Genomic DNA, 26911 nt, shown 5'->3' with positions numbered 1-26911 from the left:
GGTAAGTTTGTTTGCAGATGTTTCATCACCATACTAGGTGACATCATCGGTATGCTTCTAATGAAGTTGTCGGTGTTCCGTCCCGCTTGTTATTTGCATGTCTTGGTTTGCTCGGGTGGGTGACATCACTTTTGGATATGTTTCTTAGTGGTTGGTATATGGGGTCTGGCTCTACATGTTTCTTAATGGAGTTCTGGTTTGAATGCCAGGCCTTCAGGAGGAGGTTTGTTAACTCAAATAACAAACATAGAGAGCTGGACCCCATATACCAACAACTAAGGAACAAATCCGGAAGTGATGCCAACCACCCCAGCAAACCCAGACACATAATAATCGCTGCTTCAATGAAGGCGCATTGATGATGTTACCTAGTATGTTGATAAAATGTCTTCAAACAAACTTACCAGATCAGCGAGCAAGTCAACAACCGCGTTCGATTTGATGAAAACAAACTTAGATTCTCGGAGGTGGTGGTGTTGTGGGCGCTAGACTGGGAATCCAGAACCCCAGGCTCATGGTGAAATTTGAAGTCAGTAAAATCCTGGAATAAAAAGCTTGGCCAAGCGGTGACCATGTAACCACTGTCAATTGTCAAGCTCACTCGCTCACTCCTGTCCTACAGAGAGAATTTTTCTGTCTTTGCCTAGTCTTGTCTAAATGTGATTCCAGACCCATAGCATGGGGGTTGATTATTGCTTGCCCTTTGAGCAATTAGGAAAGAGCAACGAATGCTAGCTTTTCCACTGATGTCCACAACTCCTGAGAGGATTCAAAAAGACATGATTTATCTCAGAGGTGATGTCCTACAGATTTAAGTGGTCAATCACCAGCCACTGTAGAGGATTGCATGTGAGGAATCACCACCTAAATGTTATTTTGGAGTGCTGCTTGGTACAATTCCAGCTCAACTAGTCATTGTCTCGACGAAAGATAATAAGCTATAGGAGCAAAAGAAGGCCATTCAGCCTATCAAGTCTACTCTGTCATTCAATGAGAGCATGGCTGATCAGATATTCCTCAACTCTCCCACCTTGATTCCCTGACTCATTAAAAATCTGTCTATCTCAGACTTGAACATACTTAATGACCCAGCCTCAATAGTCCTCTGCGGTAAACAATTCCACAGATTCATTACCCTCTGAGAGAAGAAATTCCTCTTCATCTCTGATATAACAAGGTGTAGAGCTGGACGAACACAGCAGGCCAAGCAGCATCAGAGGAGCAGGAAGGCTGACATTTCGGGCCTAGACCCTCCTTCAGAAATGGGGGAGGGGAAGGGGGTTCCGAAATAAATAGGGAGAGCGGGGGAGGCAGATAGAAGATGGATAGAGGAGAAGATAGGTGGAGAGGAGACAGACAGGTCAAAGAGGCGGGGATGGAGCCAGTAAAGGTGAGTGTAGGTAGGGAGGAAATAGGTCAGTCCAGGGAGGACGGACAGGTCAAGGGGGCGGGACGAGGTTAGTAGGTAGGAGATGGGGTGGGGCTTGAGGTGGGAGGAGGAGATGGGTGGGAGGAAGGACAGGTTAGGGAGGTGGGGACGAGCTGGGGTGGTTTTGGGATGCAGTAGCGGGAGGGGAGATTTTGAAGCTTGTGAAGTCTACATCGATACCATTGGGCTGCAGGGTTCCCAAGCAGAATATGAGTTGCTTTTCCTGCAACCTTCGGGTAGCATCGTTGTCGCACTGCAGGAGGCCCAGGATGGACATGTCGTCTGAGGAATGGGAGGGGGAGTTGAAATGGTTTGCGACTGGGAGGTGCAGTTGTTTAGTGCGAACCGAGCATAGGTGTTCTGCAAAGCGGTCCCAAAGCCTCCGCTTGGTTTCCCCGATGTAGAGGAGGACACAATGGGAACAGCGGATGCAGTATACCACATTAGCAGATGTGCAGGTGAACATCTGCTTGATGTGGAAAGTCTTCTTAGGGCCTGGGATGGAGGTGAGGGCGGAGGTGTAGGGGCAGGTGTAGCACTTCCTGCGGTTGCAGGGAAAAGTGCCGGGTGTGGTGGGGCTAGAGGGGAGTGTGGAGCGGACAAGGAAGTCACGGAGAGAGTCGTCCCTCCGGAAAGCAGATAAGGGTGGGCAGGGAAAAATGTCTTTGGTGGTGGGGTCGGATTGCAGATGGCGGAAGTATCGGAGGATGATGCTTTGGATCCGGAGGTGGTTGGGGTGGCACGTGAGGACGAGGGGGATTCTGATTTGGTTGTTATTGCGGGGAGGGGGTGTGAGGGATGAGTTGCGGGAAATGCAGGAGACACGGTCGAGGGCGTTCTCCACCACTGAGAAGGGGAAGTTGTGGTCCTTGAAATACGAGGACATCTGAGATGTACGGGAGTGGAATGCCTCATCCTGGGAGCAGATGTGGTGGAGGCGATGGAATAGGGAATAGGGGATGGCATTTTTGCAGGAAGGTGGGTGGGAGGAGGCGTATTCTAGGTAGCTGTGGGAGTCGGTGGGCTTGAAATGGATATCGGTTTCTAGGTGGTTGCCGGAGATGGAGACAGAGAGGTCCAGGAAAGAGAGAGAGGTATTAGAGATGGTCCAGGTGAAGTTAAGGTTGGGGTGAAAGGTGTTGGTGAAGTGGATGAACTGTTCGAGCTCCTCGTGGGAGCACGAGGCGACGCCGATACAGTCATCAATGTAATGGAGGAAGAGGTGGGGTTTAGGGCCAGTGTAGGTACGGAAGATGGATTGTTCCACGTAACCTACAAAGAGGCAGGCATAGCTTGGGCCCATGAGGGTACCCATGGCCACCCCTTTTGTCTGTAGGAAGTGGGAGGAATTGAAAGAGAAGTTGTTGAGGGTGAGGACGAGTTCGGCTAAGCGGATGAGGGTGTCAGTAGAGGGGAACTGGTCGGGCCTGGGGGACAGGAAGAAGCAGAGGGCCTTTAGGCCATCTGTATGGGGAATGCAGGTGTATAGGGACTGGACGTCCATGGTAAAGATGAGGTGTTGGGGATCGGGGAATTGGAAGTTTTGGAGGAGGTGGAGGGCATGGGTGGTGTCACGGACGTAGGTGGGGAGTTCCTGGACTAAGGAGGAGAAAATGGAGTCGAGATAGGTGGAGATAAGTTCGGTGGGGCAGGAGCAGGCGGAGACAGTGGGTCGACCAGGGCAGTCAGGTTTGTCTTAAATGTGTGACCCTTTGTTCTGAGATTATGCCTTCTGGTCCTAGACACTTCTGAAGGGGACACAATCTTTCTGATCTGCCCTGTCAAAGTCCCCTAAGAATTTTGTATGTTTCAGTAAGTCTCCTCTCATTCTTCTAAGGGACAAGACGTATGGGGAGGGTGGTTTGCACAGAAGACAGGACTGCTTCTTCATTAAAAATGATGATTTTATTGCCCAAGCATGGAAATATCTCCGAGCTTCAAGTGTTTCACATCATGCTCTTAGTGGATTGAAAAGGAAAGCCAGCAACATTTATAAAATTTTAAGCTCAAAATTTCCCTATACTAAATTGTCAACTTGCTAGGATTATACCTGATTTCTTCATCAAACTTCTTGCTTAGATGACAGGTTGTCAATCTTGTTTAAATAACTGTACAATATACTTGTCTCCATTGGTGATTCTTTCCCTTGAATTTGGTTAATATTGGTCCAGGAGAACATGATGTGTAAGATTGAATGTGATGATGAGGCTCTTGCACTGTATCCCTCAAGGTTCTTGTCAGTACAGGTAAATGTGTTGTCAACTGTTGACAAGGCTTATACTTGTAGCCACAGCAAAGATGTCCTGACTCTCTATCTCCTGCATCACATTACCCCAGTTTACTAACTGGGGGAGAGTACTGTCCATGACATTGCATGCGTTGAATTCAGCCAGGGTGCAGTGACACAGCCATTGCATAACAGTTTAACTTGGCCAGTGGTGTTAAACAGTTCGATTCACTTATGTTGACTGCAATGGGCCAAAATCAATATCATGTCTCATAAAGCTGGCCAATGTTTTGCAACTTGATGTAAACCTTTCAATAATGTCCGAGAGAACAGCATCCAGTACACTCTTCCAATCCCCATGCATGGAAATCCTACCACTGAAAAGAGGCACATTTTTAAGGGAAAATTTGATCATTGCAAATAATTTCCAAAGTACTTTGGTGAATTTAATTGCATTTTGTTGCCAAATAGAAGATAAAAGGACTTTAAGAATGTGATTGCTCCCGCTACTATTGCCATTTTTCCATTGTGCCTATTTATTGTCTGCTTACCTTCTTGTTGCAGCTTTTTGTTTCAGCAACTTTGTTTCACGTACTTCTGCGACTTTCATTGTAATGGACCAGACCAGACCACCTCAAAATATTTTAAAATGGTAGCCTAGACCTAACTTTTTCTTATGTTAAGGGTAGATGTAAAGTGTGTGTTCCAGATGTGATGCAACTGGTCAAACCACTCAACGTTAAACAAAACACAATTTATTTAAACACAATAGTTAAAATACAAACAAAAGAAAGAGGAATTTAGAATAAGTTTAGAAAACTTAAGTGAATAATAGGTAGAGTACCTATTACTAATTAACTGTTCCAATAAAGTAACATCCTATAAATACACCCTTTGGCAAAAAGGTAAATCCAGACACAGATTCTTACAGGCAATTCTCCAATCTAGGAGGAAACAACATCGAGAGACTTCAGAGAATGTAGCAGCTAGGAATCATTTACTGAAGCTGCAACTCTTCGGGACCCAAACAGCTTCTGACTGCTATACCTAAAAAAATTAGAAAGCTTGATCTGTGAGTACTGGCCACTTCCCTTCCATTGTTACAACAGTTTTTAAAGAAAAGTCTAAAGGCCTCCTCTGATTGTTGACTTCAGCAGTCTCCTGTAACCACTTCGGCATCTCTGCCTTTACAACCTCTCTTCAAAACAAAATCCAGGACAAAATAACATTTTTAAAGTGACAGCATTGTCACATCATCAACACATTCACTCAGAAAGTGGTCCTGAGCGAGGTGAAACATAAGAATAAATTTCTCCAGAAAATTTGTACTTCCAAATGTGGCTAGAACATTGCATCAATGAAGGTAAATATTACTTTTTCTGCCTGAGAAATTTTCCATTACTTGGACTTTCAACTTTTTATCTTATAAATTTAGTTTTTTGACATTTAGGTTTTCCTGCATTTTTTCCAGTCAAGTAGACCAATGTCTAATATTTTTATCATGAACTTATTATCCCAATAAGGTTATTGTAGATTGATAATATCATTGCACATTTAGTGCATCTGCCTTAACTTCACTCTGCTTCTTGATGAGGAGATACATTTGCCCTGATTTGTGCTCATGCCACTTTAAGGGAGACATCTCTATTTGAACAAGTAGATTTATTTAATAGCTATTAAAATTGATTGCTATTACTGTTACTCCGACCCTGGTCCCAAGAAATGTGCAAACAGGTTCAACGTGCTGTTGAATGCCTGTTAGATTGTCAGGGTTGTATAATCAGGAAGGAATATTATTACTTCCTTATCTTCCTTTCACTTAGTACAGACAGCACTCGAGAGTGTAGTGTTTCTAGCTGATGAGCTGGGATTCATGAGATATGCAATGAATATCCTGTACACTTGCCAAGATCAATGTCATGTTTAACCTGAGTGTTTCTCAAGTGTTCCAGACTGTTGAGAGATGGCTTTGTTAATTGGAAATAGATTTAGATAAGGAAAGCTCTACGAAGTTGATATCTTCCTTTCCTTTTGAAACTTGCTTCTTGTTTGTAGGTTGAACTAAATGGTTGAGCGATGTAGAGTCATAGAACATAGAACAGTACAGCACAGTACAGGGCCTTCGGCCCTCGATGTTGTGCCGAACTTTTATCCTAAACCTAAGGTCTGTCTAACCTCCACCCCTACCTTATACTATCATCCATATGCCTATCTAACAGCCACTTAAATGCTCCTAATGAGGTCGACTCCACTACCCTCTCCGTCAATGCATTCCACGCCCCTACCACTCTGAGTAAATACCTACCTCTGATGTCTCCCCTATATCTACCACCACTCACTTTAAAACTATGCCCCCTCGTAATAGCTACCTCCACCCTCGGGAAAAAGTCTCTGGCTGTCCACTCTATCTATACCTCTTATCATTTTGTACACCTCTATCAAGTCACCTCTCACCCTTTGTCGTTCTAAAGAGAAAAGCCCTAGCTCTCTCATAAATCATAAAGTCATTGCGTTATATGGCACGGAAACAGACCCTTCAGTCCAACTCGTTCATGCTCACCAGGTTTCCCAAACTAAGCTAGTCCCATTTGCCTGCATTTGACCCTTATCCCTCTAAACTTTTCCTATTCATGTACCTGTCCAAATGGCTTTTAAAGGTTGTAACTGTATCTGCATCTACCACTTCCTCTGGCAGTTCATTCTATGTATGCACCATCCTCTGTGTGAAAAAGCTGTCCCTCAGGCCCCTTTTAAATCTTTCCCCTCTCCTCTTAAAACTATGCCTTCTGGTTTTGAACTCCCTTACCCTGGGGAAAAGACCTTTGCTATTCACCTTATCAATCTCGCTCATGATTTTATAATCCTTCATAAGCTTACCCCTTGACCTCCTATGCTTCAGGGAAATAAGTTCCAGCCTATCCAGTTTCCTTATAACTCAAACCCACCAGTCCCAGTAACATCCTTGTAAATCTTTTCGGCGCCATCTCCAATTTAATAATATCCTTCCAATATCAGGGCAACCAGAATTGTATGCAGCACTCCAAAAGTGACCTCACAAATGTCCTGTACCGCCACAGTATGATGGCCCAACTCCTGTACTCAGTGGTCTGAGCAACTAAGGCAAGCGTGCCAAACGCCTTCTTCACTATCCTACCTGTGACTCCACTTTCAAGGAACTATGTACCTGCACCTCTAGGTCTCTGTTTGACAGCACTACCTGGGACCCTACCATTAACTGTGTAAGTCCTGCCCTGGTTTGTCTTACCAAAATGCAACACATTGCATTTATCTAAATTAAACTCCATCTGTCACTCCTCACCTTTGGCCCTGCTGATAACATTCCCTTGTACTCTTAGATAACTTTCTTCACTGTCCACCATACCACCAATTTTGATGTCATCCGCAAACTTACTAACCATGCTTCCTATATTCTCATCCAATCATTTATATAAATGACAAACAACAATGGACCCAGCGCTGCCGGTCACAGGCCTCCAGTCTGAGCAACAACCCTCTACCATCACCCTCTCTCTCCTGCTGTCAAGACAATTTTGAATCCAAAGGCTCTCCCTGGATCCCATGTGACCTAACTTTACTGACCAGTCTATCTTGCGGATCCTTGTTGAAGGCCTTGCTAACGTCCATGTAGACAACGTCTATCGCTCTGTCTTCATCTATCTTCTTGGTGTCATCTTCAGAAAAACTCCAGTTTATGAGACACAATTTCCCACACACAAAGCCATGCTGACTATCCCTAATCCGTCCTTGCCTCCCCAAGTGCATGTAAATCCTGTCCGTCAGAATCCCTCCAACAACTTGCGCACCACTGACATCAGACTCGCTGGTCTGTAGTTCCTGGGCTTTTCCTTACATGCTTTCTTAAATAAGGGTACAGTCAGTTCTGATATAACGTCTGATTTTCCAATGTGAATTGGTTTTAACGTGACTGAAGAATTATAGAACGCTATTTGTAGAACGTTCCCTACATGTATTGGTTATAACATGATTCCATCTCTATCACTTTAAATGTTGCAGTTATTGTGCGATTTTCTTATAACGTGAGATCACACAAGAACGGAACTATTGCGTAGAACTATCAGAACCAACTGTACAACATTAGCTACCCTCCAGACTTCTGGCACCTCACCTGTAACTGTAGTTGATACAAATATCTCCGCGAGTGGCACCGCAATTTCTTACTTAGCTTCCCACAGTGTCCTGGGATATACTTCATCAGATCCTGGGGACTTAGTCATTGAGCAGTACAGCATGGAAATAGACCCTTCAGTCCAACTTGTCCTTGCTGATCAGATATCCTAAGTTAATCTAGTCCTATTTGCCAGCATCTAGCCCATATCGCTCTAAACCCTTCCGGTTCATATACCCAACCAGAGACCTTTTAAATGTTGTAATTGTACCAGCTCCACCTCTTCCCCGGCAGCTCATTCCATATGTGCACCACCCTCTGTGGGAAAAATTTACTCCTTTCAAATCTTTCCCTTCTCACCTTAAACCTATTCCCTCTAGTTTTGGACTCCCCACCCCAGGGAAAAGACCTTGTCTATTCACCCTATCATGCCCCTCATGATTTTATAAACCTCTATAAGGTCACCCTCAGCCTCCAATGTTCCAGGGAAGATAGCCCCAGCCTATTCAGCCTCACCCTGTAGCTCAAACCCTCCAAGCCTGGCAACATCCTTGTAAATCGTTTCTGCACCCTTTCAAGTTTCACAACATTCTTCCTATAGCAGGGAGACCAGAATTGAACACGGTATTCTAAAAGTGAGGAGATTTGCATGTATTACTCGGGAGGCTTTAAAATAGTATGGAGGGAATGTGGGAGAGATTCTAAGCAGTAGTAAGAAAAGAGAGAAGGTTGAGGATGGTTCAGAAGTTAAAGGGAACAAGTTAAATACACAAATTAGGCAAGAGCATGGCAGAAACTAGGGAAGACTGATGAATGAAACTGCACTTATTTCGATATAAGAGGCCTGACATGTAAGACAGATGAACTCGGGGCATGAATGGGAACATGGGATTGGGATATCATGGCTACTACAGAAATATGGCTGAGGGACGGACAGGACTGGCAGCTCAATGTTCAGAGGTATATATTATAGGAAGAATAGAAAAGGAGGCAAGACAGGAGGGGAGTGGCGTTTTTGATTCAGGAAAACATCACTGATATACTTAGAGAATATTCTTGGGGGATCATCCAGTGAAGCTATATGTGTGGAGCTGAGAAATAAAAGGGACAATTACCTTGATGTGGTTGTAAAATAGGCTGAACCTGATACCAAGTTATTGCATTTCAGTCAGAGATAGTATTTTGATTACTTAGTAAACAACTGAAAAGCTGAACTGTGTCAACTATCCAAAGATTTGGATCCAGCCTGATTGCCATCCAAACTGAAGCCTTGTCTGGAAGATCTTGCATGTGACACTGTGAGAAGTCAAATTTTATCCTTTGTTATTCAGGCTAGTAATCTTTTAAAAATATAATCCTCGCAGAGAATTTGTTTTATTTTGAATTGTGGGAGTGTACGTGCATTGGGATCAAAAGTGGATATAGTTCCAAATCCGCATTAGAGATTAGATGGCAGCCAGTTTCATCACTTATTTTTAAAAGTGAGTTTTGTTTGAGAGTTTATTAAAGAGGCCCAATGAAAATGTATTTATTCTGGATAGCAAGACAAAAGGAAATCATTAACTATTTAGGTTAATCAATCAAAATATTAATTTTAATAGGTGAATCATATTACCATGCAACTTGATTACCAGTGCATTCTTCCCATAGCACTGAAACAACTCTACAGAGGTGGGTATCCTGCCACCAAGTCATCCTTTATTTACACATGAGCAGTCTTTGACTTTAGAACTCCTTCTTCAGAGTAGGCTGTCAGAGCAAACAGAACCTCTGACACTGCTTTTTTTAATCTGTCAGTCAGGGCTCCCTGATTGGATCAGATTAACAGCTCCAATCAGGGAAATCATATTCTATGTTGTCCAGCTGGCTGACCACATTACAAACACTGTATCCCTCCCCCTCTGAATCCATGACATAAGCCGGTCCTAGTTTTTGGAGAGCCTCCTGGGTCAGGTTCTTCTGATTCGGCATTTGATATGGATAACAGGTAATGCACGGGACCACACCTCTAGCGCCAGGAGGGTGTCAGTAGAATTTCAGTTTCTTCTCAGCAACAAAGGCATTGATTCGGCTATGTCCATCCTGACTATCTCTGATTCTGAGGACTCGTCACCACTTGATGGAGAGTTGAACCCATGGGTTTCAGCAGATTTTCCAACTGTTCCGAGGGCAGGGCACATTTTCCTCCTGCACCGTTTGTGAATTTGCGAATTTCATAGGTCCATGTGCTTGTTCGGGACTGTTGCACCTAGCCAAACTTTATACATCATTGGTCATGCTGAATGTGCTGCTTACCCATGTGAGGCCATTTCCACGATTCTTACACCAACTTCATCCCCTGCATTAAACGGTCACTCTCGCTCAGAGGAGTCTTGAGTCCAGCATTGACGTTCTTGATGCCATTTCAAACCAATCCACTTCCCGCCAGGTCTGGGAAGATCAAACTTCACTTGGTTGGAGTCTTTTACCCATCAGCAACTCTACTGTAGTTGCAAGTAGGGTGGCTCTATAACCAAATAAGAACCATGACAGCTTGGTATCTACCAAGACTGTAGGCTGTTTCTTCACTTTTAAGCCCACTGTTTTCTGCCTCTAGTTATGTCCTTAAGGCAAATAGTACTGGGTGTACCTTGCAGAGTCATGGAATTGCTTCCTGGTCAACATGCAAGATGACCTTGGCCTTCCTGGAAGACTTCCAGGTATTTAATTAAGACTTCACTCAAGCAGCCATTTTCTAACTGAAAAATATTGAACCAATCTAGGTGAATCTCTCTCAACCAATTTGGGCCTGAGCCTTTCACTACAATCATTGGTAAGTGACCAGTTGCTTTTCATGAGACGGAATCAATGTTGTAATTTTAATCTGTAAAGGTTCCCTGGTATAGGTTCTCAGCCTAGCCTTGTTCATACTTGAGGGCTGGAGTCCAGACTGAATTTTGTTGAAAACTGTTTCTGTGATGAACGATGCAGCCACACTGGTATTGACCTCCATTAGAACAGTCCGACCATTTAACCAGATGTTTATTTTAATTGGTTATGGTTTTGATGTTGCTAAGCAATTTAACTATTCCAAACCAGATGTAAGTTGACTTCTCAGTAGGTCTGGCAGCAACCATGAAGAGAAACCAGAGCCAACGCCTCGGATCCAGTGACGGACCCCCTGCATCCTCCCCCTTCCCAGCAACCCAAGTCCCCCCGCCGCCAAAGTTCTGAAGAAAAGTCACTGGACCAGAAACACCAACTCTGATCTCCCTTCACAGACGCCACCAAAACCACTGAGATTTTCCAGTAATTTGTTTCAGATTTTGTTTTCTTTCACAGGTGGACTTTCCAAGGTATGAACTCTCCAGGATACCAGCCTATGAGTTACCTTACTCAATTTTAAGTCCAGAAGGACTCTTTTGCTATCTTGAGTCTGCATACTGGCAGCAACTACAATGGCTTGCTGGCCAGGATCCTGAAGAAAATTTTAATTGTATGGCAGAGGCTTGGCTTTGTTTTGGGGTTTTGCTGTGGGCCACCCTAGAGGCCCTCTCATCATGAAATGTCCTGTTTGAGGCTATGTAATTGCACAAAAATGATGCTCCCCAAACTCAGTCAGACTGGTGAGAGCGTCCGCTTCCATCGGAATATGCTGCAACTCTTATGCAGTTTCTAATGATAAATCCAGTTGGGTCCTCTGCTGGTAAATATTTCCCACTTTGACTGGATTGTTTAATCCATGATTATTGCTGAATTCTTGGAGAATCCAAAATGCAATTTTTTTGATAAATTGTTCATTTTATTTGGATTGATACCGCTGATGAAGCTTGTTGCATTCCTGTCACAAGTGGTTGGTTCTTCAAGTTTGCATCCCTCAACTCCACACTCAAATTGCTAATGTTTCCCTTTATGTTTATTCTTCGAATGTTGGTATTGTGCAAAGTCACCACTGTTGCCCATCCCAGTTACCATGGGTGAGAGATTGAATGCTGAAATTGATTAGGTGGGTGTCATTCAAGTGGACTGCTTTGACAGGATGGCATTGAGCTTCTTGAATGTTATTGGAGTTGCAGTTGTTCAGACAACACAGTCCTGACTTGTACCTTGTAGATGGTGGACAGCCTTTGGAAAATCAGGATGTGAGTTACTCGCTGCATGATTCATAGCCTCTGACTTGCTCTTGTAGCCACTGTATTTATATGGCTGGTCCAGCTCAGTTTGTGGCCAATGATAACCCTCAAGATAGTGGGGGATTCAGTGATGGTGATGTCATTGAATGTCAAGGGATCATGGTTAGATTCTGTCTTGTTGGAGATGGTCATTGCCTGACATTTGTTTGCTGTGAATGTTACTTGCCACTTTTCAGCCCTGCTTCAGTGATCTGAAGTGTCGTAAATGGTGCTAAACGTTGTGCGATCATCTTGAACATCCTGACCTCTGACCTTATGATAGGGGAAAGGTCATTAATGAAACAGCTGAAGATGGTTGCGCCTGGGACGTGGTCCTGAAGAACTCCTTCAGAGATGTCCTGGAGCTGAGATGACTGATCTCCGACAACCACAACCATCTTCCTTTCTGCCAGGTATAACTCTCACCAGTGGAGAGTTTTCCCTCTGACTACCATGACTCCAGTTTTGTCTGGGCTCCTCAATATCACACGTGGTCAAATGCTACCTTAATGTCAAGGCCAACTTGTTGCACCTCACCTCTGGAGTTTACATCTTTTGTCCATGCTTGAACTAAGGCTATAATGAGGTCAGGAGCTGAACACCCCTCGTGGAACCCAAACTGAATGTCATTGAATGGGTTATTGCTAAGCAAGTGCTGTTAGATCTGTTCTGATCTCATTGAGCAATGTGGTTGTGCAATACAACACAATGAAGGGTATTCTGGCATGAAGACAAGGTCAATGTCTTCACAGACTTAGTGATAATATTACTCAACTAGTAATCGAGAGTCAGAGGCTAAATTTTTGGGGAGTTGGGTTTGAAACCGGGGCAACTAGCGGAATTTAAATTTAATTAATTAATAGAATTCAGGCAGTCCATAAATCTCGAATAGAAGGTTATTTTCAGAAATGATCGTAGTTTGTGGTTTAAAAAAAAACCATCTGGTTCCTTTAGGGAAAAAATCTCCCGACCTGACTTACGTGTGATTACAGATCCACAGCAGCGTGGTTACTTTTAACTGCTCTCTGAAATGGCCTGGAAAGTCACTCATTTGGTCTAAATTACTGCAAAAGAAATAAAATTAGACAGACTACCCCCCCCATCTGTCCGAGATACCAAAACAAGAGATGGCGTCGAGCCCTGTCAACCCTGCAGAGTACTCCTTTCTAATGTATGGGGGTCAGTATCAAAACTAGGACAGCTGTCCCACAGATGACCTAAACAACAGCTAGACATTGTGACTCCCTCACGGAATCATGACCTTGTCATTCATATAAGGTGTCATTTGTGACTTTGGGAAGAACCATTTAAATGTTGTAATGGGATGGATATCTGATTGGAGAGGTTCACACCACATGTTGCAGGAAGGATAGGTCGGGATTTTGGAGGCAACAACTAAGTATTAGCTTTAAATGATTACTGAATGGAACACAGTGACAGAGTTAGTGACATGCTGAATTTAGAATGGATATCTCCTTCACTTTCTGTCTACCTAGATGTTCAGAAAGAATTGAGTCTTGTTTGTATTTATCTCATTGGACCTTTTTTTGACTTTTTATTCCAAAACATTTCAAAAATACATAGCAGATATTTCAGTCTTAACTGTGTGTTTCCATGTGGTTAATCATGAGTGAGCACGTAACTGCAGCACAGGATGCCAGTCATTGTTTAAACAAAAAGAATGAAGTTTTAATTTCTGATCTTTAAATTCTGTTTAGTACCTATAGGTTACAGCTTGGAAAACATACTTTCTCTGGCCTAAATGCGGAGAAAGGAAGGATGAGAGCCTGCAGATGACAGAAAATTCTGGAATGTGGAAGTGCTATTGGTTTTCACTCCAGGGTTTCATTACAAAATTGTTTGGGTGCCTCCAGTGTGCTAGCTGATATCGTGACAACTTGGCCAGTGGTTATGAGAGAAGCCTGACTACTGGAGGCAGCAGCTTGGGATTGGCACCTGACATGGGCAGGAACAGACACTCCAGGCTTTCAATTGGGCGGATGGTGGGACATGTGGGTGTTAGTTTTCTTGCTAATGTTGAGGTGAACAGGACAGCCTGGAGGTGTCTGTGGGCTGGGAGGGAGGTGTTAGGTGGCAGGATCATTAGAGGGCAGGAGGCAGTGAATAGGGGAGGGAATCTACATCAAAAGATGATGTGTTGCCTAGTGAAAGGGAGGCCTATGCTCTGTGAAGCACAGAAACGACGGCGCAGTAGCATAGTGGTTAGCACTTCTGGCTCACAGCGCCTGACCCCGGTTTGATTTTAGCCTTGGGTGACTGTCTGTGTAGAGTTTGCTTGTTTTCCCTGTATCTGCACGGGTTTCTGCCACGTGCTCTGGTTTTCACCCAAGGATGTGCATGTTAGATTGATTTGCCATGTTAAGTTGCCTGGCAGTGTCCAGGGATGTGCAGGCTTGGTGGATTAGCCATGGTAAATGTGGACTTATAGGGATAGGGTGAGGAGGGGATTCTGGGTGGGATGCTTTTTGGAGGGCGTGTGTATACTTGATGGGCCGAATGACCTCTATTTTCACTGTAGGAATTCTGTGATTCAATGAGAAATGTGCTACCTCCCCGCTCTTGCCCAACATTTTTCCATGAAACTTATATTTGAAGTTAACTGCTGGACCTCTCCGGGTGTAGGGTTATGTTTTGTTATACTTAAACTGCCCCCTTGCTTTGGCCTCAGGCAGGTCTTTGGTTCTGGTGTCGTCATCACATCTTACCTGCATATTCATGACAGGATTCTGTTTTCTTTCTGCGTTAGCAACTCTACTGTGCTTCCCCAAAGAATCATAGAATTTGAATCATAGATTCCCTACAGTGCAGAAAGAGGACATTTGGCTCATCGGGTGCACTGACCCTATGAAAACCAGTGCCACCCCATCTCCATAACCTGCATGGTGTTTTTACTGTGGTTAACCAACCTAACCTGCACATCCCTGGGCTCTAGGTGACAATTTTTAGCGTGGCCAACCCACATCTTTGGACTGTGGGAGAAAACTAAACCACCTGGCTGAAACCCACACAGACACATGGAGAACATGCAATCTCCACACAGTCGCCCAAGGCCGGAATCAGTCTCGGGTCCCTGGCACCGTGAGGCAGCAGTGCTAACCACTGTGCCAACATGTCACCCTGAAGAAACCCTGCCTCAGTTCTCCGAGATGGGGTAGTTAAGCCACAGAGATTGTACAAACAAACCTTTAACCCATGATTATTTGTGTGCAGGACTCTTATTCATGGAGATAAGATTGGAGGTTTCTCCATCTTCTGGGCAGATGATGGCCTGGATACTGGCCCCATTCTTCTGCAGAGGCAATGTGATATTGACCCGAATGACACTGTTGACTCATTGTACAACCGCTTCCTGTACCCTGAAGGAATTGCTGCAATGGTAAGGGCGTTTTCAAAATTCAAATTTCAAAATTCATTCTCCGAATCTGAGCCTCACTGCCTAGACCAATATATATTTTGCAATTTTAATTGCCCCTGATCTGCCGCTTGAATCTCTGCAGTCCATGTGGTGTAGATACATACACAGTGCTGTTAGGGAGGAAGTTCAAGGATATTGACCAAGTGACATGAATGAACAATGATAAAATTCCAAGTCAGGATGTTATGTGACTTACAAGTGAACTTGCAGTTGCTGGAGTTATCATTTGTCTTGGATGATCTTGGTGATCAATAACGTGGGTTTGGAAGTTGCTGTTTTGGAAGCTTGGTGAATTGCTGCAGTACATCTTGGTACTCACAGCTGCAAGGTGGGCCTGTGTCTGTGCACTAACTACTGGTTCAGAGGTGGCCTTGCAATACAGCATTGATATGTTCTCCAATATGTGCAATAACTTTGACCATACAAGTCCAAAGAAAAATGAAGTAATGTACCAGCCTGCTTCAGGAAAGTCCTGTCTTGAGCCCAAGGTTTTAGTATGTGACCAGAACCTGACAGCAATGGAAAAGTTATCTTGGCAGCACACTCTCGAACTGACATTACAGAATTGCCATTTTGCAGCCTTCAGGTATTTGTCTGGGAACAACGTTGATTACATCTGCCTACCAAGCTGAAAGTGTGTAAACATATGAATTGAGATCAGAAGTAGGCCATTCAGCTCTTGAAGCTGTCCTGCATTCAGCAAGATCTTAGCTGATCATCATCTTCCATACCATTTTCCTGCAATATCCCTGTATCTTGATATTTTAATTAGTCTCAATCTGTTGATCTTAGTATTATACATACTCAATGACTGAGTCTCTCTGGCCCTTAAGTAGAGAATTCCAAAGATTCACCACTTTCTGAATGAAGAAACTCTTTCCCATCTCAATTCTAAATAGTCTGCTCCATATTCTATGATTGTGCCTCCTGGTTCTAAACACCAAGTTAGGCAAAAATTGTATATAGTTACAGTAAGATGGTCGTCTAGCAATAAAGGCCAGTGTACCATTTACCTTTTCAAATGCTAGCCTGAATGTTAACTTTCAGTGACTTTTATTATTATTGAATCTTATTGATTCAACCCTTTATTGATCGATGGAACAGACTCGAGGTGTCTAGTGGCCTGCTGTTGCTTCTAATTCATATGTTTATACAACGAGGATGTCCAAGTCCCTTTGAAATTCAACACTTCCCAACCTCTCACTATTGGATATTCTGTATTTCTGCTTTTCTTATGAAAGTGGATAATGTTGCATTACTTAAGTGTATATTTCACCTGTCTAACTTGTTGGAGGGTTTGAATGTTTAATGTGGCAGAAGGGGTGCCAAACAGCTAAGCTGGTTTATGTTGGATATTATTGAGCTCCAAGCGTTGTTGGAGCTGCAGTTAGGCACACAAGTGAAGAAGATTTTATCACACTCCTGGTGGTGAACAGGCTTTAGGGAGTCAGAAAGTGCAGAATTCTTTGCAGAATTCTCAGCTTTCAATCTTTCCCCTAGATCTAAAATTCTTCTGTTTTGACAGTGCTGCTGTAAATCTCCTTTGCACTTTCTCTCGTACAAATACCTCCTTCCTGTATGCAATAACTAGAATCAGAGGAGCTGAAGAAGGGTCTCGACCCGAAATGTCAATTTTCCTGCTTCTCTGATGCTGCCTGGCCTGCTGTGTTCCTCCGGCTCCAAACTGTGTTGTCTCATAATGTAACGCCTTGTTTGTCCAGCCTAAGTTACCTCTCACTTCTTGGGATTGAATCTCACTATCTCATGTTTCTGCCCATTTAACCAGTCCATTGATACCTTCCTGCAGTCAATGGCTTATTACCAATTTTCATTTCTTCTGCAAAGATATCCTATTAGCTCTCACTCATGTCCTCTACATTTAATCTAAATTATTATTATATACCAGAAACAGCAATTGACTCAGCACTCAGCCCTGCAGAATTCTGCCGGAAAAAACCTTACTGTCACAAAATCACTCATTACCCCTTGCTGTCACCACTGATTCAAATTTCATTTCACTTGATGCATTTCCATGGATTCTACAAGTCTTTTATGGCCAGTTTGCCATGTGGAATCTTGTCAATAAACCTTGCCAAAATCCAGATAGATTACATTAAGCGTTCTTATCACTTTCCCTTGTTACCTGCCCAAAACAAATCAAGTTAATGAGATAAAACCTTCTCTTAACAAAGCCAACCTATCTTTGGTTAACATCTATTTTACTAAATGACAAGTTGTACTAGCCTTCAAACATTTTACAAAAATTTTCCCTCCAGCAAGATTAGTTATCCCTTTCCTCCTTTTTAAACAATGATACAACTGTATTGTCCTTGGGTACCATGTCTGTACGAAGAAAGGATTAGAAAATGCATTTTATGTGTTCGTGAAACTGCTTTGGGTTTCACTTGATTTTGGTTGCTAATACACATCCTCACTTCATTTTCCTAATTTCCTTTTTAATTCCACTTCTGCACTTCCTTAACCCTTTGCAATATTGAATACTCAGTATCTGATGAGACTCCTTGTTTTGCCTTGACCTACCTTGGATGCTTTTTGACATCCAGGGGGTTTAGATTTTGGAGTTAAATGCCCCCAAAGAAAATATCTGAGCCATGACAGCTTCCTATATGAAGAATTGCATGTATTGTACTTGACAGTTCTTGAGTGCTGAAATGAAATAGATTTTGATGCAAAGTCTCTGCTAACTTAATGATGTGTGTGAGTTCAAATATGAATTCACTCCTGAATGGAAACTTGAGTGTAAGAATCTCTTGTCCATCACTTTAACCATGATTGCTGTGTAATATAACCCAGGATGCTGGTAATGTTGCACCTGAAGATTCCAGGAACTTTGAATCAAGCCCGAATACTCTGTTTGTTTCAGGTAGAAGCTGTGCAGCTAATTGCTGAAGGGAAGGCACCTCGAATAACTCAACCTGAGGAAGGAGCAACATATGAAGGAATTCAGAGGAAAGAGAATGCAAAGGTAGTGTTTTAGTCTATTGTTTGCAGTTATTTTGCAGTATCTTTTCTCCATAACAGTGACTGTATTTTGAAACTAAATCATACAAATGTATGATTCTGTTCATAGTCTGGCCTCAACCTGATTCCAGAACCACAATGTAATTGACTCTAAACCGCTTCTCAATTATATCAATTCACTAGTCCTGCTGAAGGCAGGATCACCATACAGTCTGCAGTAGTTTAAGGAGAAGGTTCACCTCAATAACAAAGCTAGGAAGTGGTTGAAGCAAATACACGTAAGGAGAAGCTTGATTCATTCATTAGGTTGAAGGAAACTGAAGAGTATGGGAGCATAATAGGAAGAAGCAGAGTTGGAGCATGGTCATTTTGGAATACAAAAATAACTCTTGGCTCCCTTCCTCTATTGCAAAACATCTTGTTGAATTCCTCTGCTCTCTCCTCCACCCTCGCTTCCGAGAAGTATGAGGAGCTCGTGGTGTCACGAAGATTGAGGTAATTAAATCAGCTGCTCTGCCATATCCTTCTTTTCCATGATCTTGGCTGCTCATACTAGCTCTAATGCTCCTCTTTGCCCACTGTATGTTTACATCTATCTCTAGTTTTCATCCTATTTCACCCTCACGTCTTCCTTGAGCTTATGTTGCCCATGGGACCCACCTTTTGGTGTCCTATTCCTGTGAACCTATTCTCACTAATCTACTGATCACCTACCAGCTCACCTCCCCCACATCCATTGACCCATATTGTAAATGATGTTTTCAGTTCAGGTGGTGAAAGAGGCAGAAGTTCAGAAACTTGACTGGTTTAAACTTGAGGAGGACCCTTTTGATAAGCTGGTTGTATTTAAGGTGGTAATGTATTTTACATGGTGATGAGACATAAAAATTATAATTCAGAACAAAATTAATATTCAGTTAATTAAAGAGAGCCAGTGGGGATTTTAAGGGAAAATTGTGTTTAATTAACTGGCATGAGTCTTTTGATGAGGTAACAGTGTGTGTTGGTGAGGCTAATATTGTCGATGTGGTGTACATGGATTTTGATGGGGATAGAAGGCATTTGACAGAGTGCAGCTCAACAGACTTGTGGACAAACATTCAGCTCATCTAATAAAAGGGACAACTTGGGCACAAAATTGGCTGAATGACAGTAAATAGAGAGTTGTGTAGCCTGGAGGAAGGTTCATAATAGAGTTCCCCAGGGGTTGGTGTTATGACCTTTGCTCTCCCTGATACATATTAATAATCTAGATCTTGGTGCGCATGGCACAATTTCATAAGGTCGCGACTTCGCAAAATTTGGAAGCATTGTGAACTGTGAGGAGGATAACGTAAACTTTGAAAGGACATAAATTGGTAGGAATGGGAAGACAAGTACGTTAAATTTAATGCAGAGAAGTGTGAAGTGATTCATTTTAGGAAGAATATGGAGAGGTGATACATTATAAAGCGTTCAGTTTTAAAGAGGGTGCAGAGTAGATGGATCTGGGGTATATATGTACAAATCTTTAAAGTTCTCAGGACAGATTGAGAGTATGATTAATAAGCATTCGACATCCTGGTGTTTGTTATTATATTTATAATGAGTATAAAAGCAAGGAAGATGTATAAAACCTATATGAAACACTGGTTTGGCACCAACTGGATGCATCCATTACTTTTTGAAAAATGTGATGAAGTTGTCAGGAAGATCACAAGAATGATTCCATGGGTGATGATTGTAGGTAGATTGGCAAAGTTGGCACTGTTCTTTGTGGAGAAGAGAAGGCTGAGTGGAGATTTGGTGTTCAAAATTATGAAGGGGCTAGGTAAAGTAGATAAGGAGAAACTGTTCCCATTATTGGTGGATTGAGAACCAGAGGGCACGGATTTAAGGGCAAGGAAGCATTGGCAACACGAAGCTAAACTTTTTAATGTAATGAGTGATTGAATGTGCTGCCTGGGAGCATGGTGGACGCAGTTTCAATCTTGGCTTTCAAAAAGGAAATTGGATCATTATTTGAAATGGAAGCAGGACTGCTGGGAAAAGACAGGGGAGCGGTACCAGGTAAGTTGCTGTTGCAGACAGTCAGTGAGAACAGAGCAAATTCCCTCCTGTGATGCAAGCTAAAAGTACAGTGTTAGTTTTTACAAGTACTCTGTTAACATCCAGCTCTACCTTACCACATTCTATTTTAACTCCTTCACTATTGCTAAATTATCTGATTACTTATCTGAAGTGTAGTACTGGATGAGCAGAAATGTTCTCAAATTAAATATTGGCAATACTGAATATTTTGTCCCCACTCTAAAATCCATTCCCTAGCTACTAACTCCACGGGATACTTGCCTTTATGAGCTGAAGCGCAGAGTTTAAAAACAGGGAGGTTATGGAGAAACTGTATAAAATTTGGTTAGGCCACAGCGAGAGTATTGTGTGCATTTCTGGAATCCACATTATAGGAGGGATGTGATAGCACTGGAGAGGGTGCAGAGGAGATTTACCAGGATGTTGGCTGGACTGAGAGTTTCAGTTATGAAGAGAGATTGGACAGACTGTTTTCATTGTTTTTGTTAGAGCAGAGGAGATTGAGAGGGCACATGATTGAGATGTATAAAATTATGAGGGGCATAGATAGATAGAAAGAAACATTTTCCCTTGGTGGAGGGATCAATGACCGGAGGCATAGATTTAAGGAAAGGGGCAGGAGGATTTTTTAACTTAATTCATAGGATGAGGACATTGCTGGCTAGGTCAGCACTTATTGCCCATAGGGCAGTTAAGAATCAACCATTGCTGTGGGTTTGGAGTCACATGAAGGCCAGATCAGGGCATTAGTGAATGTGAAGGGCTTTTCCAACAATTGAAAATGGTTTTATAGTAATCATTAGACTCTTAATGCCATATTTTTATTGAATTCAATTTCTACTATCTGTCAAGATTCAAACCCGGGTCCCAAGAAATATTACCTGTTTCTCTGGATTAACAGTCCAGTGATAATACCATTGGGCCATCACCTCCCCTTAGAGGAGATGTGAGGAAAGACTTTTTCACCTGGAGGTGGGAATCTGGAACACACTGTCTTTGAGAGTGTTAGAAGCTGAAACCCTGATAACATTTAAGAAGTATTTAGATGTGTATTTTCAATGCTAAGACATGCAAGGCTATGGGCCAAGTGCTAGAAAATGGATTAGGATCGTTAGATGGTGACTTTGACTGACACAGACTTAAAAAGCTGAAGGGCCTCTTTCTATACTGTAGATCTTTGCGACTGTATGTGTTTTGGGTTGTGATAGCATGTTAAAGGTGCAAGTTGCTGGGGGAATCTTAAGGGGTTTACATATTGTTAGAATAGTTGAGTTAAATTCGTTTACAGCATGTATGACCAATGTAAACATTTGAAAAATTTGATATTTGAGGACCTCACTTGTTTACTCTAGTCTGTTTGAATTAAATCTGTGATTTTGTGATAATCGCTATGAATTACTTTAATATTCCTTAAATTAAAGAACTCCTGACTTATTCACTACCTAAACTGATATAAATAATTTTGAAAAAAACAGGTAAAGAAGATGTTGTTATGGACACAGCTGTGTATATAAGCTACCTGGACACAATTTTCCCAGATAGTGTCCTTGACTGAAAAGCTTTTCAATTTATCTTTTAATTCCTAATGATCTGTTGTGTTGTGACGTATTCAGTAGTACATGTTCAGTTCTTAGTGCAGGTGACAGCTTCTGATACAGACATTCAAGCTGAATGTTTTATGTTTTGGCAAGGAAGAATGTATATTTTGGAAACTTGACTACATTATCTAGGCCAATACTACCTGTGTGGTAGTGTCAGTGTGATACTGTGTTGGAGGTGCCACCTTTTAGATGAGATACTTAATCGAGGTCCCAGCTGCTATCTCAAGTAAATGTAAAAGGTTTACATTCAAAGAGCAGGGAGTTCTCCCCTGATTCTTGAGCACTATTTATCCTTCAACTGGTGTCAATAAAAATAAATTACCTTGTCATTAACACAATGCTGAAAACAACAAACGCTGGAGATCACAGTGGGTCAGGCAGCATCCATGGAGAACAAGCCTCAGATATCATGCTCTGGAATTAGCCAAAAAGGCCGTCATTGATGAGGAGATCCAAAACCAGGTCAGCTACGTCAGCATATGCTTCTACAAATCACAGCAGCAAGTGTGAACTTGCTACCAGTCATTTAAAATAATGGCAATTTGTCCATAAAGGTGGATCATGCTTTCAGTCCAAACACGTTAATGAAGAAACAAAGCAGTAAAGGAAAGGAAACAACCGCTGCACTCTTGATCCCACTACCTTGTGGAATGTCCTGGCCTATGTATCCAGACATCTATGGGGTGAAAATTGGCCTATTCAGTCTCTTGAAAATCAAGGCAGAAACTTGTAACTCTGAGTAGGCATCATCCTTGAATCGAGGGACAGCCACAATAACTAAGTTTCCGAGGCTTTCCAGTTTGCAAATTGACTCTTGAAATATAACCGCAACTAGTGTGCAAATGGTTGAAGGTGGCAGGCTAGCATATGAGATCCTAGGATCAATAAATGGTGTGCAAAAAGCAGAAAGCAAACATGTGGAGGGCATCTGTTTGGCTTCAGCTCGAGTATTGTGACCATTTCTATGGACTTTAGGAAGGCTTTCAGAATGGCTGAAAAGAGATCTGTTAGAATGGCTACAGGGATGAGGGATTTAAAGTAATGTGGACTGACTGGTGTTCTCTTTAAACTGGAGATGGTTAAGAGAAGATTTAATAGAGGTTTTTGATCGAGTAAGTTCAGCCAAACCTTTTAACGGCTGAATGATTGATAACAAGAGGGCATACCCTGAGATATTGACGAAAGAGTCCATGTCTAATGAGGAACCAGAGATCATTGTCTAGGGATAAGGAGTACATCAGTTAGGACTGAGATGAAGAGAAATTTCTTCACCAAGAAAATGGTGAGCCTGTGGAATTCTCTGCCATATGAAGTGGTTGAGGCCAAAACATTGAATGTTTTCAAGAAGGAGTTAGATATGATTCTTGAGCTAAAGGGACCAAAGGTTATAGGGTAAAAGTGGGAGCAGTGTACTGAGTAGGATGATCAGCCATGATCATATTGAATAGTGGACCAGGCTCAAAGGGCCGAATAGCCTACTCCTGTTCCTATTTTTGTTATTTCTATGAAAAGTCTTTTTTTGTGTAATGTGATGAGGATTTGGAATGCACTCAGCCAGATTGGCTGGCTGGTGGATATCAGTTCAATAGTAACTTTAAAACATAAACATAGAATCCCTACAGTGTGGAAACAGGCCCTTCGGCCCAACAAATCCACCCGACCCTTGGAGCATCCCACCCAGACCCATCCCCCTATAACCCAAACACCCCTGAACACTACGGGCAATTTAGCATGGCCAATCCACTTAGCATGCACATCTTTGGACTGTGGGAGGAAACCCACGCAGGCACGGGGAGAATGTGCAAACTCCGCACAGACAGTCGCCCGAGGCTGGAATCGAACCCGGGTCCCTGGCGCTGTGAGGCTGCAGTGCTAACCACTGAGCCACCGTGCCGCCCCAAAAGGGAATTAATTAAGTATTATATGGAGAAAAGGTGTTAGGGATATGGGAAAGAATTGGGGACTAACTATATTGGTCTTTGAGGCACAGTGGGCCAAATAGCTTCTCCTATGCTGTACTGTTCTATGACAACACTTCATTTACTACAAACTGCTTTCAGACATCCTGAGGTATTGAAAGGCACTGTGTGGGAAAGTTCATATTTTACAGTGTGAGAATTTAGAATAACGTGTATGAGACCTCCCAGAGATGATGGTGTGTTTCTATGACTTGGTTCCTCCAAAATAAATAATCATGCTTCCCTATTAGCTGCAGATCGATGGATATCAATAGCTTGCGTCTTGAATCCGTATGAGAGTGTTCAGGCCCTCCTTCAGAGGAGGTATCTGCATAATCTGGATGAATCTCACAGTGCAGAAATACTATGAAACAAAACCTATCAGGACTACCACGACTGACAACAAAATTCATGCTCATTTTGTACCATTTCTATTGCAATCTCCAGAAGATGGTATAATAAGAGCAAATTAAAACTTTCAAAATGTTTGTTTAACAGTTGTGAACATCTGTTGGACCCAGTTGCTTCATCTCAGTTCCTGCAGTCCAAATGATGGGTCAATGACCCAAATTAGTGACAAGATGTTTTGAAATAAAGTAGTTATGAAATAGGTTCCTTGACAGCAGCTTCTTATGAACACTGGTCAGACACTCAGATTGAAGCTGACAGCTGGCAGTAAATATCTTCTTTTCAATACTGGTGACTTTGAGTGCTGTGCTTAAGTTACAGCCAGTTCTTGCTGTAAATGTCACTCCAGCATATTCTGAACTAAAGAATGACAAACAATTCATTGTTACTTTTAATGGCATCATCCCACAAACTTGAATCCAGACCACTATAAAAATGCTGTCTAGCTGTCACCTTCTAATAATTAATTTAAATTTGTACAGTACAAGTTGATGAAGGTAATATAAATCAGTAAACAGTAATAGCACAAACGTCATTAATTCTGTTTTTAAATGTAAAGCTTTAGTACAGGTATGGGGCTACATTTTACTGGATTGCATTGTGAAATTATTGGTTACTACAACCCAAAGGGTCACTGGACCCGAAACATTAACTCTGTTTTTTCCTTCGCAGATGCTGCCAGACCTGCTGAGCTTTTCCAGCAACTTTGTTTTTGTTTCTGAAAAATGTTTTCATTTCTTGCATGGTAGGGATGTTATTTCTAAAACCTCTCTGCTAAACTGTAAGCCCATTTCTGATCTTGAGGAACGTGTAAGTTTCATTGTAAATCTGTAACCGCAGCACTGTATCCACTTGAACATGCTAACATGGCTGTTTAACTTATTTCCTACTTATAGAGTCATAAAGATCTACAGCACAGGTAAAGGCCTTTTGGACCACTGTGTCCACACCAGTCAAAACCAACTATCTAACTATTCTAATCCCATTTTCCAGCACTTAGCCCATAGCCTTGTATGCCATGGAATCACAGGTGCACTTCTGAATACTTCTGAATACTGAATACTATCCGAATACATCGCTGGTGGTCCAGTGGTTAGGATTTGGCGCTTTCACCGCCGTGGCCCAGGTCAAGGAATTAGACTTTATTGTTCCTGGCAGTGACAATAGTAAAAGCAGAGCAGCTATCATGGGATCCTTTCACTATTTCACATCAGTTAATTTCTGATGAAGGGTCGCTCGATCTGAAACACTCTGATTTCTCTCCTCAGATGCTGCCAGACCTGCTGAGCTTTTCCAGCAATTTCTATTTTGGGGCGGCACAGTGGTTCAGTGGTTAGCATTGCTGCCTCACAGCGCCAGGGACCTGGGTTCGATTCCACCCTTGGGCGACTGTCTGTGTGGAGCTTGCACATTCTCCCTGTGGTCCACATGGGTTTCCTCCGGGTGCTCTGGTTTCCTCCCACGGTCCAGAGATGTTCAGGGTAGGTGGATTGGCCATGCTAAATTTTTCATAATATCCAGGATGTTTAGGTTAGGTGGGTTAGACATGGGAAATGCAGAGGTAGGGGAATGGGTCTGGGTGGGATGCTCTTTGTAAGGGCGGTGTGGACTTGTTGGGCCAAATGGCCTGTTTCCACACTGTTGGGATTCTGGGATGCTTAAATGTTATAAGGGATTCTGTCTGTACCATCCTTACAGGCAGTGAGTTCCAGATTCCCATACCTTCTAGGTGAAAAGGTTTTTTCCTCACATTTCCTCTGTCCCTTTCCTTAAATCTATGCCTCTTGGTTATTGATCTCCCCATCTAGAGGAAAAATTTCTTCCTGTTTATCATGTCTGTGACCCTGATAATTTAAAACATGTCAGTCATGTCCTCCCTCAATCTCCACAGCTCCAAGGAAAACAACTCAGGTTTATCCAGTCTTTTATCATAACTTAAACTCTTCAGCCCAGAGAACATCCTGGTAAATCTCCTCTGCGCACACTCCAGTGCTTTCATACCCCTCCTATAATGTAAATTTCAAAACTGCACGCAGTACTCTCGCTGTGGCCTAACCAATGTTTTAAACAGTTCCAAAGTTATTTTCCTGCTCTCAAACCCTATGCTTCAGCTAATAAAGGCAAGTATCCAATATATATTTTATCTACCAGTCCTGCTACCCTAAGGGACTGGTGGATATGCACATGACCTTGGTGCTTCCCCAAGGTGCTACCATACATCACATGCTCCTTTGCCTTGTTAGTTCTGCCCAAGTGTATCACCTCATACTTATTTCGATTTGAATTTCATTTGCCATTGATCAGCCTGCCTGACCAGCCTGCTTATATCCTCGTGCAATCTAAGGCTATCCTCCTCACTATTCACCGCCCTATCAATTTTTGTATTGTCTGCGAACTTACTGATCAACTCTCCTACATCAAGTCTAAATCATTCATATAAACCACAAACAGCAAGGATCCCAACACTGACCCATGTGGGACTCCATTACACACAGATTTCCA

General features: G+C 42.5%; 1 protein-coding gene across 1 annotated transcript in view; it reads left to right on the top strand.

The window, feature by feature from the left end:
• Window positions 1-26911, top strand: part of aldh1l2 (aldehyde dehydrogenase 1 family, member L2) — a 103988-nt gene that overhangs the window by 11735 nt on the left and 65342 nt on the right. Inside the window, exons 4-5 of the mRNA XM_048610072.1 lie at window positions 15186-15351; window positions 18275-18376. Of these exons, the coding sequence (XP_048466029.1) occupies window positions 15186-15351; window positions 18275-18376 (268 nt within the window). The remainder of the gene's footprint in view (window positions 1-15185; window positions 15352-18274; window positions 18377-26911) is intronic.

Source organism: Rhincodon typus, chromosome 22 (genome assembly GCF_021869965.1).
Source record: "Rhincodon typus isolate 14 chromosome 22, sRhiTyp1.1, whole genome shotgun sequence".
NCBI lineage: Eukaryota > Metazoa > Chordata > Chondrichthyes > Orectolobiformes > Rhincodontidae > Rhincodon > Rhincodon typus.
The sequence above is the reverse complement of the archived record's forward strand: the minus strand, read 5'-3'. Positions and strand labels throughout refer to the sequence as shown.